We start from the raw sequence: 20244 nt of genomic DNA, 5'->3' as shown, positions 1-20244 counted from the left end.
GTATTCTCTATCACTACAGTAAGTTTAAGTTTTAATCTCTAAGAATTTTGTACTACATTTCGTAAATGATATCAAACTATAAACAATTTTTAAGTATTGCTGAGGAGTCCCATACTAGGACGAAACGGCTCGCCAGTGCTTCCAGGTTTTCCATGGTGTTCTAGCTTCAATTGACTCATGATTTCAACTATTGGAATAACATCATAAATAATGATGTAAAGTACTTTTACTCATATGAATATACACTTACATCATGGAAGAATAATATAAATTGACTCAATAAATAATTTGTTTATTTCTATTAATAATTACTTACTTTTTTATATTCCAAAATTTCAATAAACCTGTAGGCGGAAAATAAAGATATTATATTACAATTTAATTGATGATGATTAGTGAAGCTTAAATGTGAACTAGATTTAACTAAGATGTTATTGATATTATCAGTGATTGAGTATGTTTGTTCAATACCTTATCAACTATAAATTAGCGTATGAAATTGAATGAACTATTATCAATTGTGAATGCATTGTAAACTGTATATCATTTATCAGATAGAAATAATGAAATCTATTATATCCAGTGGTTAGCCAAAATCATGAAACACATTGTGGTGCGTGCTACTTATATTGACATAAGTAGTATATAACGCGAGTCAGGAATGTAATGTCTGGCAGCAGAAAATGGGGAAGATCAAGAAAGGAGAAACGGGAATAGAAAGCAATTAGTATAGAAATGCAAGAACAATGAAGTCCGAGACAATTATTGAACATTTTGCAAATTAGGTATTATAGTATGATTTTTTTTTATTTTACCAAGTAACTCTGTTATGTTGTGCTATAAATAATTCGGTTGTCCTCACCTGTGTTCCCCTTCACTAAAATATAATCACGATTCTATTTGATTTTGATATGTGAACAAAATCAATGGAAGAAAAAAAATTATTTCAAGTAAATACATGTGGATAGATTAATAAAAGGTTTATGTACTAATAAAGAATATAAATGTTTAAGGGCTTTGATTGAGATCATGAATCGATCAATGTTAGACTACTATTAAAAACCTGGAAGCATGATGGTCTAACATTGATCGATTCATGAACTCAATCAAAACTCATTAGTCTCCATAACCCTATATTGATGATAATGGGTTATCAGAAGTTGATTAAATTTTTTTAGTTATGAACTATGGAAGTATTCGTAATATAAATTTTATCCGTATCAGAGCTGATTGGATGGTTGTAGATTAGCTCATATATATTTACGGTAATCTCAATATGATAATAACCTTTTTTTAGATTTCTCTAATTAGTTCTATCTAACAAATTATAGTATGGTTTCTTCACTTTGATTTTGTGTTTTAAGTTTGGTCAGTTATTTTAGCTGAAGTGGAATGTTTAAATATCGTGTTTTTCATCTATCAAATGAGGACAGTACGAAATCATGTTTGCAAATACTTATCATCTGATGTATAATTTAAACAAATAACATGTAGGTAATGAGTTAGTTATACAAATTCAAAGAGTTTAAGTAACACCGTTTCAACTAGTGTGAGTGGTAACTAATTCTCAATGTAATTTAGTAGTAAGATTTTACAGGACAATGAAAGTTAGGGTGGCAAAGACCTGTTTAGCTCCTTTACAATATAACAACGTTTTACTGAAATTAGGCTAGATGGCTAGTCATTGATATCAAGTAAATGAGAGGAAATGAAATAGGCGATATATATTTTTCAGTTTTATGCTTCAACGTTTTTAATGATAAGAGCTTAAGGCAAATATAAATAATCCAAGTTTGTTTTTACCAGCGATTAGATGCATATTAAGCTTTTCAAGTGGAACACTCGCTTTTTCTAAGGCGATTAATAATAAAATTATGCCTATTTTACTGAGCCTATGTATTATCTGAAAACTCACGCCTATCACTCTTCTCAAAGAAGCATTGGCCACTTACTAGTATTCACCAACTAACTGTGTCCTGCGCAATCCTTTCTATTTGCTATCCATCCTATTCATGTCGGCTTCTAATTCGCGACGCAATGTGTTCCCTGGTATGCCTCTTTTTCTTTTTTCTTCAGGTTTCAAAGTTAGAGCTTGCTTTGTGATACAGTTTGGTGATTTTTGCAATGTATGTCCAATCCACTTACAAAGTCTTTTTCCTAATTTCCACCTCAGTTAGAAACTGATTTACTCTCCCCCATAATAGGCTGTTGCTGATGGTATCCGGTCAACGGATATTCAGTATCTTGAGTAGACAATTGTACTATTTTGATAATGGTTATAGTAGTTCTCCAAGTTTCAGCTGCTTACAGTAGAACTGTCTTGATGTTCGTATTGAAGATTTTGACTTTGATCTTGATTGACAGTTGTTTGGAGTTATATATATTCTTAAACTGTAGGAATGCTGTCCTTACTTTGCAATTCCTTACGTTTACATCTTATTAAATTTAATTATTATTATTATGCGTACGGATATTTTTAAAATCAAGTATCCATAGTTTCACTTAGTTCTTTATTTGTTAGTCTAATTTATTACCAGCCATTATCAATCTCTGTATTAAATATATTATTTTGCAAACGTTTTATGACTGCTTAATTATGAAATCAATCTAGAACTTCTTTGATTATATGCTAATTATTTTGCTCAGGAAGACATCGAACGGTTTCATGAATGTTTTGTAATAGAGGTGATAACCTAAACACTATGCATTTCATTGTTTCCCTAATATTTATATATTGTGGATGTTTGATATAATTATCTTGATTACACTGATTGGTTTTACCATTCATTTTATCTTTGGAATTACAGCAAAATGTATGATTAAAATTGAACTGCATCTAAAAATGAAGTTCTGTTTAATGAATTTATGGTCATTTGTAATCATAATAAAATAATTTCAAGTTCATAGAGATAGGATCTTAAATTGAAAAAAAAGCCAAGAGTAGTCCTCTTAATGTTATAGTTAGAATAATGCATGAATGTGAGTAAAATAATATTGCCATTATGAGATGACAACAATAGTTGCTTGAATGAGTGATGTAATTACTTTTTTGATAAAATAATCTGTAGCATTTCATTATGAAAAAAAAGCTTACCATGTTTATTTCGTCCATAGCATGAATAGATTATAATTATTGTGATAAGAAATACAATTACTAGTGCACAACCACCGGTTACAGCCAATGCTAACAAGGATTTATTGAATACACCATGCGTTTTAGATATTTCTAAAATTGACGGGAAAATAACAATATAACATTAGTTTGTTAGAGTTTGAAGAATGTCACAAGTTAAAATACTTATCTGAAAATAAAGTGTACAACGTTTGATAATGAACTGCTAATAGATGGTAAAACTGAAGTTATTGAGTAATGAAATGATAGTGAAGATTTGTAGTTCAGGTGAATGTTTTTTGAGGTGAATGGTTTATTGTCACTTATAGAAAACATTAGATATCATTTCACAAACCCAATTCCTTATGATGTTCTTGTACATTATTGGTATTTTTGTAGGTTTCGTTGTCTTCGATTGCTTTTTTTTGTTGAGTGTCGTGCTTAGTTTTTGAGTAACTATTTGATTTTGAAGAGAAGTATCCCTTTTGTGAGTCAGGTTTCTTTCTAAATCTAAATGAGTCATTTCATGTTTCTTCATGAATAAGTCTTAAACCATCAAAACGTTACGTTCATTTGTATTAGTAGATCACTTTACAATACGACTGTTCCCTACATTGTACATATATTCAAGATCGAAAATGATCACGTGTTAATACTCTATGTTTTAAGTTGGATTTCTAATGGACGTTTGCTTAAAGTAACTGCTAACAAACTTACTGGTTACTAAAGGCCTGTATGTTGTATTGACCATCAGCTCAGAAAATGTTCACCATAAATAATTCGACTATAAATTTTTATTCATTTACCTTTCTTATTAGTCGCAGACTACACCTTCTTGAAAAGTATTTACAACCAGTTGATCCCATGTACTAAGTTTTCAATTTTAGAAAGTCAGGTATAACTTTCTGCATAAAGTCTAAATTTTTTTATTTATATGATCACTAGTAATCAGGTCGGATAAACAACATGATTAACAAAGTGACCTAGAAATACTCAATTATTTGATCTTATTAGCAAGCCATCTGACTGATGGATTGTGTGACACATGGTAACCAGCATCTGGTTGTGAAAAACATTTTAAACCCTAAACACTTTTATTCCAAAAGGAGAAGGAGATTGCTTGCCAACTAAGTTGATGAGTCAAAAAGTGTGCTGTTGAATTTATCATTTCCTATCTAATTAATCGTCCTTACATAATAGATTCTGTATTACATGTTCATAGATTATTAATGTTATGTAACATACCTGGTTGCCATAATACAGGAGATGTTTCTTGTAGAAGTTTAGTACCTTGAAATAAAAGAAATCGAAAATTATACAACTGAACTGCATCGGATAAATGTATTTCCATCTTTCCTAACCAAGGCTTGGCAACCTGATAATCCTCACAACCAACAGTTCTGGAATTAACCAAAATCTGTGAACTATCCAATAGATTTGTAACATCATTTTGTTTTGAAACATTTCTTGAGGTAATTGATACTTTTTGATGTGGAATATCCCGTTTGAAATGCTGCTTAATTACAGTTTGCTTATCCGTTTGTTTATGATTACCTAACAAAGCATCACGTCGGCAAACTCGAAGGATAAGTTTCATAAGGGAAGATTTCAATGGAGGACTAAATAAAATACTTGTGGTTGATCCATGATGAATTACTTCAATAGATTCTTCTGTTATAACTCCATCCCCTATACAGATAAGGAAGGCAAGATTTCTGAGTTTATTCCAAAACAGTTATAAAAAAGTAAAACGCCATTTTTATTGAAAAATAACTGATCAGCATATATCATCATAAGTATTACTTAGTTCTAGTGGATTTCAGATAATTTTCACTAAAGATATCCTTTGACCAGTTGTTATAGCTGACTGAAATTTCATCAACTATACAAAGATGGCTTTTCAGTTGAAACAAAGTAGTATATTGCCTATTAGGTGAAAAATTATGGAATAACTTTATTACAAAAGATAACTCTATTCATTGTGTTATGATATGTAATGTTTTTCAATCAATATGAGTGACATCTTACCAGTTATGCATCCCATGTCACTAACGAATTTGTGTTAAAGATTACATCCTATAATGGTGATTAATAAAATTAACAAACAGAGTGCTACCTGTTGCGTATAAAGTTTTATATGATTTTGATAATCAACGTTTAAAGTAGTCTGATTATCAGTTTAAATCTATCCCGGTGAGCGATTTACATCAGATTAGACAAAAATCTAAAAACTTGTGCAGTTTGGCATTTACATTTTCTTCCATCAGTATTTTTAGTTACCTTTCTTGTACTGTTTTAAGATGTGTAATTGCATGGTTTATTAACAATATTTTAATCATAATGTTCTTATTGATTTTATAAGCAAAGATGGATGGTGGCTAGAAGTAGAATTCAGGATGCGCGTTTCGTCCTATTTGGGACTCGTCAGCTGGATGTACCTGGTGTTCACATATGCCGAAAAGAGACTGATCAATTTCAGTCCTAAACAACAATGGGAAGATACAAGCAAACAATACCAAGTGAATTTATTGATTTTGGTCGACTTGTCAGTGAAAACCAGATGGACAGATATTAAATGTTTCATTTAGTCTAACATATTTTTTTCTGTCTAAGTATTCAATGTGAAAGGGAAAATTACCATGCTTTCAGGTCTGTTACCGTTTAACGACCTGAATATGATAGCGAAGTTGAAAAAGATACATCTTCATAACTTTGATCGGAGAGACATTTCCTGAAAACAAAAGTTTAGATTTCGATCAAGCTCTTTTTACGATTATCAGAATTATAGACAAATTAGAATTTTTTAATCAAAGTTATTAAAGTAGTAGAAAGTTAAACTGTTTCAATGATTTTTAAACATAGCACTTACCCGCCTTTTTTAACAAGTGAAATGTGAATTCTTTCACACCTAATTGATGACGAACTTGACAAATGTATGTACCGAAATCAACAGATTCAACTTCTGTGAACCTGAGGAAGAATGTAAGGTTACCATAGAGGCCAGTACCACTGGAAGCAAAAATATTTTTTCTCTGCCCAATAGACTGACGTAAATTTTGTTCTCCAGGAAAATCTGATGTTGACAAATGTGACTGAAAACGATGAAATACTGTTCTTTTAACACGAGACCATGAATTATACGATTGTGGATAACCATAATTTATTTGTTGTGGTTCAAAATAAGCTTGAGGTTCAACATATTGTTGAGAATTGTGAATTTTTTCAGCTTCATTCTTAAAAGTTTCTATTTGAAACCATTCAGCTTCTGCCCAAGGTGGATTGGCATCTATATATAGAGCTAAAGTTACAGATTCACCTAGTTGTGCCATAACATGGGTTTGTGTACGTCTATTCATCACCGGCTGATCTAAAATATTTGAAGAGATATTTTATAATATATATCAGACATATAAAAATTGAAAATTTATCCATAATTATCTCAGATAAAAATTTATATTGGTCATATTGTTACATCATCCGAATTGAACTATCTTGTCTTGCAATTACCTCAGCTTATCATGATTTATGGCCCCATCAGTGGAATTACCCGTTTTACCTAGTACCTCAGTACCTCAGTATTACTCACTCGATAGTTTTGCCTTAATTTTGCGATACTTTGAAGGTATATAACACTTCATCTACACTTGAGTCTAATTTTATCGAACCCTTCAATTGTTTTTCAACAGTGTCATTCGAACAGTAATAATTTGTCTACGTCTTTGAATTATTATTATCATGTCTGTATGAGTATGTAAGCTTGATCACTTGTTACAGACTATACACATATTCCTCTTACTAGCCTAAATTGCTTGATGACGCTTTATGCTTTTCTATATGCATATGCGTCTTAAATCTCATCAATCCATATACCTCTTTATTCCCTCGCTCTCACTCACTCTCATTCGCATTACTGCTCGTAATCGCTTTGTATGCTTGTGGCTTTGTGATCTACGCTGTACAACAATAAATTGTAAAATTTTTGTATTGTTTTCTGAAATTTATATACTATTGATATTTATCTAGTAACGGTTATCAGACCGAGTGATATACGAAGAATTAGGAATTATCTCAAATATATTACATAATAAGCACTTATGATCGATCACTTGCAGCCTACTTATGTCTTCTAGTTTTATAGGCAGTGTTTTGCAACCATTTTGTATATAGACGAAGATAAATGCATATGAAACTTTCTTGAGAACACTATAAAGCATATAGAATATGAAAAATCCTTATGATGCTATAAATATTTAGCACATATCGTGATTCACACGATAACTACAAATATAAAAAATTCCAGAATTCTCAGTCATAAGGCTTCATAAATAATAAAAGGGTATGGATGTAAAAACCTAAAAATCACCGTAGATGAAAGCTACATTACATCTAAGAAACGGCATAAATGGAATCATTTTAAAAAGTATGCTATAAACTTTTACATTATCACTGCTTAACATTTGTTGGTAAAGGTACTATTTGTAAACGAAGGTTTAGGCTGTTTCTGTTAGGGTTGAAGCTATCACGAGTTCACTTAATCTGCGAACGAGAAACAAGACTCGTTGACTAAAGACCAGTAAGCTAGCTATTGATGCGTCCCAGTCCCGCTAACTAGAAGGAGAAGTCCAAGTTTGGAATGGGGAAGTATATTCCGCAAACAGCCAGAAACGAGTGATAACAACAAACACAATTCAAAACGTAGATATACAGCACAAAACCGTCCTTGGGGAGAGTTACCAAATAGCATACTAAAAGGTGCAACGGACCAATAGCACTTAAGATATTTCCCAGTGGGAATTACGACATGAAGGTGACAAGAGCGCCTTTGGCGCGAAAACAAAGAAATTCAAATCTTCTAAATAAAAATTACGAAATTAGGTCCTTTCCCAAGGGAGTTCTGAGGACTTAACGTCTCCAACAGTTTCGTTTTACATAGTTTACTTAGACAGTATTCATTGTTATTATAGACAACAGTATCAGGACTTAAATATCCGGAACATAAATGAAGGTTTCGTAATCATACTATTCTATAGAGGAAATATAACTTTATCAAATTTATTCATTCAAGCTATAAATCCTGTCCATTGCTCAGAAATGTTATACACATAAGTAAACCGTTTGATAATTTCATTGAAATCATGGACCGATCACTGCTAGACCATCATCAAAAACCTGGAAGCATTGAATGGATATTTAGTCCTAGAATGGGAATCCTCAACAGTGCGCATCCACAACTTGGCACTAGGGATTCAAACTTAGGACCTTTGGTTTTGTGTGAATGCTTAACTCCTAGACCACTAAGTCGGATCTAGTGGTGTTAATGTCTAACTTCAATCAACCGTCTATGTTTGTTGGTTATTAGAATAGCAGTTTTAAGAGAGTATCGAACAACTAGTACTTTGAATTCGCTTCAAAACAGATATACATTTCTGCTGGCACATTCATCATAGCATAAAATACATTCATATATGAGTAATTGCAATGCATATGCACACAATGTTATATTGATTAGTGTCCCATTTGAAAAACAATTTGATTTGTTTGTATAGTATCATGTGAATTGTTATTTTTTGGAAACGTACATAATTGAACTTCTTAAATAAACAAACTTGATATATTTGTATTGTATTCTGTGAAACTTTGAATAGTCGGTTACTAGATCCTTAATCGAACTAGTTTCAGCATCAAAAATTGAACTTGGAAAATTAGAAAATGTTTTAATTATGTATAGACGAAGGATAAAATTTATCGAAAATCATGTTCTTTCTAACCAAGAAACTTCAAGATAAATATGTTATGTCCCGACAAGAATAATGAATGGTAACTTTTGGGATCTATTGATGGACCGATACTAAACGTATATTTCTATTGTTTAATTATTAAGTAACTAAACTATGCATATTCATATTCCTCTTATTTTAAGCTTTATTTCGACCCATAAACTATTATTATACGTTTTGCCATTCTTGAGTTATACCCAGTATATTAATTACTACCTCCCTCATTCACAACCACATCTGGCTAATTCTTGTACAAATGTTGTTTCATATTTTATTGGTAAGTTGTGGTCTGTTTGATTGGTATATAAGCTCAGTATGTTTGAAATATAATGATTCATACCACAGAGGCTCAGATTGGTGTTCTGGACTTAGCTGGCTGGGCTAGGCGGAAAGCAGGGCCAATCAAGACGTGTTTTACGAGTCTTTGGTTCGATCGATAAGTCACTACCCTCTAATTGGCAGTCACAAGTTAAAATAATAACAAATTTGTTTAATTTTGAAAAAGAAAACTTACAATATAAATTAAGATGATATAATGCATGGGAACTTCCACCGATTCCAGATACTTCACAACCATACCAACCAGCTTGAGACAATTTAATATTGGTTAAATTTAATTGTGAATCATGATATCCACTAAGTTGAATCATACTGTCAAATTCTGGCCTTTGTGTTACAAGAGGTGAAGATATAAAATGATTTTTCATGCTTGACAGATTCAGTGAATTATCTGTATCTTGTTCATATGGATCATCATTTAATTGAGTGTCGTCATCTTGTTTTAAAAGGCTAGAAAACTGAGTTGATTTAGCTACAAACCATGCATATGTCAAGTCATTTGAAGGATTTCCTCCAATAGCTTGACAGAATAACGTAACAGATTGTCTTGCAATTGGCTGATTTGGAAGACTGATTATATGAATTGTTGGAGGATCTAGCAAGAATAAATTATACATATTATGAACAAATTAATGAACCATGTGCACTAAAAATATTTCGCAATCCAATATAGGTATATTTCAAAGTGAAGGTGGATATTCCACTTTAGAAGTTAATTTGATGGAAACGACACTCATATTTAAACTAAATAGGTTACAAAGAATCGAGAACATGGTATTCCTTAAAAGGAGCTTCCAACTTTAAATATGAAATCACTAAATTATTAGCTAAATAAACTTAAACGAATATCAGTAGTGCTGAATGCTTATTTTACCGATGGTTATTATCTAATATTACGAGATGAAAAATCATTGGAATTCACTATAACAATTAAACTGTAAAGTCAATCTAAACTAACAAGGAATTTCACCAGAAATGTATTAATTTATGATAAATACAATTTCAAATATAACTTACATAAGATTTGTAATCTGTGCTCACTCAGAACAGGTTTATTCATTCCAGTATGATTAACTAGACATTGGTAAATTGTATTTTGATGAGATCGATAAGTTTTGGTTATGATTAAAGTGCTTAAAACTTTAGTTCCACCAAAATCTCCTTGATTCTGTTTAAATAGATTAAAATACATAGAATTCTATGTCTTTTATTGAATTATAAAACAATTATAGATTAAATTACCAATTAAACTAATAAAAATATTATCAGAAAAGGGTTTTTGTGGATACGTTACTAATTTGATAGTTTAGATCATGAGTCAATTAAAGCTGGACTACCACGGAACATTTGGAAGCACTGGACGGCCGACTCCTCCTATTAGGAACTCATCATCTTGATATACCTGCATCTCAGAGTTGATGTTTACACAGTATGCACATATGCCAATAAAAGACTGAACAATCACAATTCTAATCATCAATTAGAAGATCCGAGTAAACAATACCAAGTGGATTTAAACTTCACCCCGTTGTAAAAGCGAATGGGTATCAGAACTTAATAGCTAAGTGGGTAAAGCGATAGAGTTTGAAGTGGACAATACTGGGTTCGAGTCCAAGAGTGACACACAAACTCTGAGATGCAAGCACATCCAGCTGACGAAAAGCGCGTCATGGATTCCACTGCTAGCCACTATCCATCCTTGCTTATAAATTTATCTGTTTTCATTTTTATGACTAGATTTTCATTGATATGAGTCGGTCTGAATCATTATTATTTTGTGTCATAAATTCTAATTGTAGTTATTATAAAATTAAGCATAACACTAGCTGATAAGATACAATGAAATAAAACCAATTCATTATCAATAAGAATATAATTTGAGTAATGATTCAAAGAGCCAACTTACAAAACACTAAGAATTCAATATTCTTAAAAACACAAAATTCAGCGAACCGATCTCTTTTCAACGAATTTATCATCAAGGTGTACAATTATACATATATATGTGAACTAGTACTTTACCAAAATAAATTTGTCGAAAAGAGATCTCTTCGTTGAATGGGAATTGTCTGTCAATTATAATAACCATTGTATGTAGTATTTCATTTAAAAAGAAACAAGTTTTGTGTTACTCTACAAATTATATAAGTATTCATAGAATGAATTAAATTTTAATCACTGAAAAATTCCCATTATATTAAAACAATTAATATAAGCAAAGAATATTCTTTTCTAATCAGGTTCTACAATTATAAATCCAAATTAATAATCCATAAAATTGGCTAGATTTAAGGCGGAGTACATCATTTGGAAATTGTAATATGTGAATTGAGAATTGTTGTTTGTCAGATAAAATGAATCCAGATCGTTAATGTTGGAGCTGTTTAATATAAAGTGTTAACTTGAATCAGTTTATAAGCGAAATGAAATTGTGAGACAAATGATCAGAATAAATATGATCTACATGGGGTGAGAGAGAAAATAATGGAATAAAAATCAGAAATTACGTAATATGTAGAATAATATGAATTAGGTCAGATATAGCAGATAGGCGTGGATGCTGAATAAATTTCTCAAAAAGGTTATCAAGTGTAATAATAATAACAATGATAAAGATAATAATAATGATAAGATAAATTTGGGACATAGAAATGAACATTATTCAAATTACGTTACCACATTATAAGATTGATTATTCGCTAGTTGGCCAGGGTAAAAGGAGCGCCTGAACATATTTCTTTTGGATGCAAAGCTCTGGCTTTTTGATCCGAATAGCAATTGCTTCGGCCGTCTGTAAGATTCTCTGTCTGACGGAATTAGGTAGACTGCTTTTAACACGATATATTATTGCGAAAGATTGCTCCATGTTAGCTGTATGTCCCCTCTGAATTAAATGGGTTAAAATGGAGCTGTTAACTGTTTTGACTACACCTTTGCTTAACCACACTAAGAGGTGCTCACGAGCTCGAATTCCTAGAACATCTGCCAATATAACTTGCTCCACAGTAGCAGTTGAATTGATAGACACAAAAAGTGGTCGCTAGTCTAGGCAATTTATCTTTCAACCTCGGCGTGATCATTGGGTGTGTGGAAAATATTAGTTGTAGTTTACCTGCATTAAAAGTTCTTTGAATTGATTTGCTTTACTTCGGTCTTAGCGTTTCACTCGAGGCATCGCCTCTGAATTGTAAGTGTATATACAGAGGCTTTCTATTCACAGTTAGGCATTCTCTATGCTCTCTTTTATTGGCTATGCTTTTATTTATAAATTTCTTAGGTATCCATTTTCTTTCAGGGTTGTGTATAATGCCTTCGTTTCATCTCCCACCATATCTAGAGACCATATGGTCTTGATTCTATGATGCAATGTCTTAATAAGATTCCTTTTGTATTGCAAAGGAGCAAAACTAAGAAAGTTTGTATATTGACCCGTCCAAGTGGATTTCTTGTTTATGTTTCTTTTTAGTGACCCGTCTTTTCTTCTTGTAAGTAGAACATCTAGAAAGGCTATTCTACCCCTCATTTTCCTTTTCACATGTACATTTTATGGACGGGTGAACTGTACTGAAACGCTTGAGTGTTTCTATCAAGTTCATAAGACTGTTACAAAGGATAAACGTGTCACTGATTTTTTAGGTAAAATACAGATAAACAAACGAATAAACAAATTTTTTTCATTTAAGAACCAGGACAGTTTATTGATCTGTAAAAGATGCACTACATATTAGTGAGTATTAAGATCAACATTCTGCAATTCTTGCAAAACAATGTGTATACTATATATATATATATATATATATATATATATATATATATATATATATAATGAAAAAATTTCACCTTTTCTATTAAAATAGTAATGCTCTCATCATTATTGTTAGATATGTATAACGATTGAATCTATGCATAATATATATGAATATGAAATAAGTAAGAAATAAATAAGTGTTCTAATAAAGTATTGAATCAATCTTCAATTATTCTAATAGTTAAGATAATGAGTCAATTAAAACTAGACCATCATGGAAAATCTGGAAACACTGGACGGCCGTTTCGTCATAGTGTGGGACTCCTTTGCAGTGCCGGCTCAGTGGTCTAGTGGTTAAGCACTCACCCGCGAGACTGATAGGTCCTAGGTTCAAATCTTGTGGGGCGGGATCGTGGGTGCGCACTGCTTAGGAGTCCTACAATAAGACGAAACGGTTGTCCAGTGCTTCCTAGTTTTCCATGGTGGTCTAGATTTAATTGACTCATGATCTAAACCACTGAAATTACTATGATATCCACAACAATCCATCTGATACAAAAATGTGTGTTAAACTGAATTTCTTATTGTAGTTTATATTCTATTTTTTTCTACTGAATTAAAAGGAATCTCTTGATGTGTACTTCAATTTTGTAGACGAAACAAAAGGCAAAATTAGAAACGTAGCTTTTTTGTATAAAATAATTATTCTATAACTAAGAACATGAATGAAAATTAGAAACAAAAAAAAGATAAAGTTGGGGGGGGAGGAGAAAAAAACATTTTCCAACTGTAATACACAGAACATATTTTTCGGTTGAACAGTTATTTAATGTGAAAATATCATTAGAGATATATAATTTATTAACTGTATGAATCACATTTTGAAAAAGACACCCATACCGACAAAATAATCTTGCTGTGTTCGTTAATGAATGTTGAACTTACGAATAATGATAATGAGGAATGTTAATTGTGAATATTTCAATCAGTCAATTGAATTGCTTTGATTTTACTTCTTATTTTTTCCTATTGAAAGTATTGGATTTCATATTCTATAGTTCGTTTCATTTCAAACTCTTAATAAATAAGTAATGGTTAATTTTATGGGTAGGATATGTGATACATTTATATTCTTTTTTTCTCTCTTTAAAATGCCCAAAGCAAAACCCATTTATATATTTAGCTAAATGAATAACTTGTAAATTACTTACAGTTTCTAATTGGGCAAGATCAGTTAATTCATTTGAAAATAAATTAGTATATTGTAAATGTTCTTCTATATTTTTATTCTTTTCTTTTATTTTATCTGGTGAAATTTCAAGCCAACGTATCACAGCAGGTGGATGACATGAACTAGTAGCACATGTCAATTCTAATCGACCAGCTTCTGGAACACCATTTATCGGTTGAGCTGTTAATCGTATGTTATTTGGAGAAACTAATTTATTTATTTGTTGAATAAAAGGAAAATCAGAAATAAGTATCTTATGAATGTATGTAATGTTTATTATGGTTTTACAATGTAATTATAATAAATCTAGCTATACAAATAAAAATTATTGTTACTCATTACAAAATATGACTTAGAGATTTCCAAGTTTTGATAAACAAAAAGAACGAAATTAAAACGTTATGGTATATATAAATTGTGTACTGCTTTCTGATATGATGAACCAATCCTAAGTAAGCAAGTGAGGTCTCTTGAGGCTAACCAGAAATGACCTGAAGAATAACTATATATCATTGGCTAAGAATAGGATTCATTTTCTAAGGGGTAGGTATATATATATATATATATAAGTATTAATGCATATTATTCGGTAGCCCAATATGTGTTCTCTTCCATTCTTCTCTGTTCGCCCAAGTAGTCAGTTAGGGAGGTTAGCGCGTAACAGGTTGTGTATCAGTATCAGATCTCGAAAAACGCCTATAAAAATATTTCCATTTTATAATTCGTTGAAAGTAAAGTCTCAACAATATGTTTTTCCTAATTGACCAGACTAGTCATTAAGCAGTCTATTAGTGTATATACGTCCATCGTTTGTTCTAAGCGGTTTGTAGAGAACGATAAATACGTTTTAACTTTTTTCATGGACAAATATCAACAACGCATTTCAATATGGGCTGGATGTATCGTTTGACCATGTTGTTAAATTACATCTTTATCTCATTATTTCTCTTAGTTCCTTGAAGTGTATCTAGTGGTCAGTGATGAAATGAAGAAATTCAAGGTAAGTGAACTGATTACTGTTGCTAATTCTTAGAAGACTAAAGCAAAGTTGAGATTTTAGAATTTTATAAATAATTAGTTTTTCAGACATTCGTAAGTAAGGTTAAAAATTAGTGATATCTAATGAGATTACCATCAAGGGCGAAAGTTATTAGTCTGCCTTTAAATTATCCAAAACAGTCCTGTTTAAACCCTCCTATGCATATCTTATCTCTCTATTTTAAGCAAACTTGCATCTCTACAAGTGCCTGATTTTTATCAGACAACGATATTCCAACGTATGAAAAAGCATTTTATCCTACCAACTAAGATTCTTATGACCAATACTAGGCAATTGTGAACGGTTATTTATGGTCATACTCCTAGATATCCAGGAGTAAAAACAAAAACATTGATAAAATACTTTTACTCTCAGAACAATATCATTCATTTGTATATTACAGTTCAGTCACTGTACGTGATCATGTAAAATGGAAGAGTACGTACATCAAAGAGCTCATATGCACTCTTTATTTTTAGAGAAATCAATTATTGATAATCTTGTTCAGAATGATAAAAGAATTATCTCCAAATGAGTAATACTGAATATCTAAAAATCTTTAAAAAAATACATTTTCATCCATCATCATAAAACTTACACATAACCTCTAAAAACCCTTCTGATCGAAGAAGTGTTTTTGAGTCATTGAATACAACTGAACACTCAAACCGCCTTCCATTCAATGCTCTAGTTGCGAGAACTGTTAGATTAGAACGAGTAACAACAGCACCATTACTTTGCTTGATGAAGTCGACATTGACGGACTTTTTCAAACTTTCCAGTGAAATAATAGCACCAGCAGAGTCAAGCTGTTGCCATTTTAATATAGCTGGAGGATTGCTTCCCATACTATCTGTCTGACAGCTAAACATTTTTTGATTTGACTCAGCAATCAAACCTTCGGGATATGACTGGACGTATACTGCCCGTGGAGGAACTAAAAATGTATGAATGAATTGAATTTGAATTAAACATGTTACTTATTAGTAGTTTAGAAGATAATTCTCAAAAGTTTTGAAATTGATCTGTAAAATATGTATTTATCTAATTTTCTTAAAAAAGCATGATCACAGGTATGCTTATAAATCCGAAATGCGACTTCATCAATTCTCCACTAAACAGTTAAATGAAATTATCAACAAAAGGTGTCAATTTAGGTCTAAAATAATCACATTAAAATTTTACGAATTTTGCTTTAACAAATACATTTCTCAGATAGTTTTATAAATCTTGAAGACCTGATGAACTGCAACCAGACGTTTCTAGCCTCCTTTATTTTACTAAGTTCCGAATATAAAAGTGAAATAAAACATAGAAGGGACCGACTGATCTTCATATTTATACATCATCTGTATTATCAGAAATTCCTTTGAGCTTATTAATTTTTCTCAGTTCAGTAATTGCTGAATTAAAAAATACACAACCAAACCAAAGATTGGTAAGTCTCTTATTAATAACAACACAGAAAATTATGTAATAATTTTGTTAACTATAGATTCCTGTGTTTTCAAGTCTCACCTCCAGTGTTTTCTGGAATATTAGACCTTAAAATTGAGATATAGGTTGAAATTAATAGTGTAAGATTCAAATAAGCTGAAGACAGTGTGTATGAAACTTATATTATTAAGAAATATTTTTGGACAATATAGTACGGTTGTACTGTCCGTCACTATGTTAAGCCCATATAGCTTATTCTAGCTTCTGGATAGGTCAATTTAGCCACTCTTCTTGAGTTACGTTGTGACGTTACGTTGTTAATTATTCACTTATCAACCGTGACTTTTTATATGAACGTATTTGTGTGTATTTCTTATCTTACTCATCACATGTCTATAGCTTGTTTTTATGTAACTATAAATATTGAGTAAAGCTTGGTTAAAGTGAGTTGGCTCACTCGCTTCATCACTTTGATTTATTGTTCAGATCAGTGAGTATAGAAAATACATATATTCGAAAATCCATTCTCGTATTCGACTTCTTTAATTTCCTTATCCATCAATGCGATTGAAATCGATGAAATATACAAGGATAGCTAATATGTATATTTCGATGAAAATCAGCATACAATCCAATTGGAGTTAGATACAAGGTCACTAAATAATATCTAAGTTCTGTAACATATTCAAAAGATTTATTTTGAAATAATGATAAACTAGTCCAAATGACATGACATTACATTTAAACGATGTCAACCAGTATCAAAGTGAAAGTTGATCGTTTCAAATAAACTGAACGTTATGTAGAAAAAGAAAAACAAATTTAAGAATAAATTGATGTATTTTTCTGATGTCCCAAGGAGTAGAAAGAAGAAGAAACACACCAGAAATACATTTTTTATCTATTCAATCGGATATTAAAAAGAATATATTGATTATTTATTCCTTTAATTAATTATCAGAAGGGGTTTTGTGGAAATTTTAGAAATTTCACAGATTGAAATCATGAGTCAATTGAAGCTAGAACACCATGGGAAACCTTGAAGCACTGGAAGGCCGTTTCGTCCTAGTATGGGACTCCTCAGCAATGCGCATCCACGATCCCGCACCCCGCGAGACTCGAACCCAGGACCCACCAGTCTCACGCTGGGCGCTTGACCAACTAGACCACTGCGCCACCGTACGCCATTGTCATCAGCGAGTTGATATCTCACAACAGACCTGGGTTCGAATCTTGCGGGGTGTGGGATCGTGGATGCGCACTGCTGAGGAGTCCCATACTAGGATGAAACGGCCGTCCAGTGCTTCCAGGTTTTCCATGGTGGTCTAGCTTTAATTAATTGTTTATCAATATTAGAAAGCATTGTATTTTTAATCAATAAGGCAATTTATATATAAATATAAATAAACAAATAAGTAAGTATCCTTAATTCAATTCAATTCAAATGTCAATGGATCGTACACAAATTTGCATTCAAATAATAATGAATTAAAGATGTGATAATTAAGTAAAAGACTCATTTAAAACTTAATCTTATATAAAATGCAAAACTTTATTTAGTGGAAAAGAAGAGAAAAAAGTTTAACAATATGGTGACTTTATAACTATTTATATTTTTAAACAATAAAATGACAATCTTTATATTATACTACTTATATCCTTATTAATTTAAGACCGAAATTGAACTATATTTGATGGTATTTTGTTTTAAATAATAAATATGCATGTTAAATGAAAGTAGACACATATAGAGGTAAATAATCATAACAAATTTGAAACGAAAAAAGCAAACTGGTTACACTTGTCATAAACCTTTTCCATTTATATCTCATAGTGTTCTTTAGAAAATTGAAATCAATCAATGTAGTTACAAAGCAAACAAACATACAAACAGCACAGAACAGAACAGAATAGCACAACACAGCACAACATAACATAACACAATACAATATAACACAACTCATCAATCTAAATTAAATATTGAGTTTATATTATATAAATTTAATAAGCAATTACAAAAAACTCAGTGGGATATAGATAGGTAAGATTTAAAAAGAAAACTTGTATACAATTGTTATACATTGAATTGTTTATTTTCTAATAAATCATCCCCTATTCAAATAGTTGCTATTAAATTTAGATGGCGAAAAAAGAAGTGAAAATAAATAAATAAAATTCACAATTTATTCTTAAATCTTTTTTTACTTATATCTTATCAATAGGAATAACTGAAGGTTTTGGAAGAAGAAAATAAAGTAAACAAACAAACAAACAACATTTATGATCAGTTATTTCAAATAAGTAAACAAGTTTATAGGGCTGTAACTAATCTCTGAGTGGTTGCTTGTTTGCTTGTTTGTTTTTTTTTAGTTGGATGGTAATTAATATTAACACAGTTAAAAGTTAGTTATAACCATTGATTTTTATTACAATGATGAACAATATCTCATCTGGTTGGCGCCAAGAAACAATGATTATGTATGTGTATATATATATATATACAAATGTATGTAGCAAACGATCTCCTGGAAATGAGCTATATAACAAATAGTTTGCAGAGTGCTTTTTTATTGACCTAAAGATTAGATAAAAATCTAGGATATACATTTTTATTCCTCTCTTTTCACTATATACATATATATATGTATATATATATATATATATATTATTTCATATGGAGCATTATAAAAGAAATTTTTTTCATTCTACAGAGATAATGATACAGTTATTAGGAAATAATAATAATAATAATCATCGTCTACATGTAATGAATGCATAATTGAAATAGATTCGTTTTCCTTCATAGAATCTTATTTTGTTTTTCAATCTTATTAGATCATTTATAACCCCAAATCCCTCATCATTATTACTATTAGTTTTTTTTTTCTAGATCTAATCAACTGAGAATTAATGTTTGATCTGTTTAGTTGTTGTTTTATTTTTTGTTGTTTGATCATGTTCATTACAAAATAAAACTAATGGTCCATAAACAATGAAAGGAGTCAAAGGAAGAATAAAAAAAAGAAAAAAAACGAAAAAAATGGAATGTTAAAACATTGCCTAGAAATAAGTTTTGGAAATTAAAAAAGAAAATTAACCGTTGAATTTATTCTCATTATTAGATATACAATCAAGAATTAAACATTTAAATGATCTATAGAGTAATTGGTAAATAGCTTTGATTGCTTAATCGAATAGTTTCACAGTATTTGGGCGCCGAGTCAATGTAATATATTAAAGAAGAAGAATGTATTTGTAAAATCTACATGAATGGATTTGAAATAAATCCAACGTTACATCTGACAATCTAGTTCAAACCTTTTCAAGAAAATATAATCAAACATCAAAATTATAGAATATAAATAAGTACATGGTTCTCCGGTTTACTGTATACTAACTGAATAGGTCATTCAATCAATGTTAACAATGTTTAAAGTAGGTGTTTGCATTAGTGTATAAGAGACATTTGCTGATGAGTCCCAAATAAGACGAAACACACATCCTGAATTCCACTGCTAGCTACTATCCATCTTTGTTTACATTATCTATTATTGTTAACAT

General features: G+C 30.8%; 1 protein-coding gene across 1 annotated transcript in view; it reads right to left on the bottom strand.

Annotated features, from left to right (window-relative positions):
* Positions 1–20244, bottom strand: part of MS3_00005079 (uncharacterized protein) — a 124324-nt gene that overhangs the window by 21006 nt on the left and 83074 nt on the right. Inside the window, exons 6-13 of the mRNA XM_051213097.1 lie at positions 15845–16183; positions 14188–14414; positions 10246–10396; positions 9404–9823; positions 5982–6479; positions 4358–4801; positions 3095–3226; positions 317–344 (exon numbers count right to left, since the gene is read on the bottom strand). Of these exons, the coding sequence (XP_051069041.1) occupies positions 317–344; positions 3095–3226; positions 4358–4801; positions 5982–6479; positions 9404–9823; positions 10246–10396; positions 14188–14414; positions 15845–16183 (2239 nt within the window). The remainder of the gene's footprint in view (positions 1–316; positions 345–3094; positions 3227–4357; positions 4802–5981; positions 6480–9403; positions 9824–10245; positions 10397–14187; positions 14415–15844; positions 16184–20244) is intronic.

The sequence above is a fragment of the Schistosoma haematobium genome, chromosome 3, assembly GCF_000699445.3.
Source record: "Schistosoma haematobium chromosome 3, whole genome shotgun sequence".
Lineage (NCBI taxonomy): Eukaryota > Metazoa > Platyhelminthes > Trematoda > Strigeidida > Schistosomatidae > Schistosoma > Schistosoma haematobium.
Note: the sequence above shows the minus strand (reverse complement) of the source record. Positions and strands in the feature narration are given on the sequence as shown.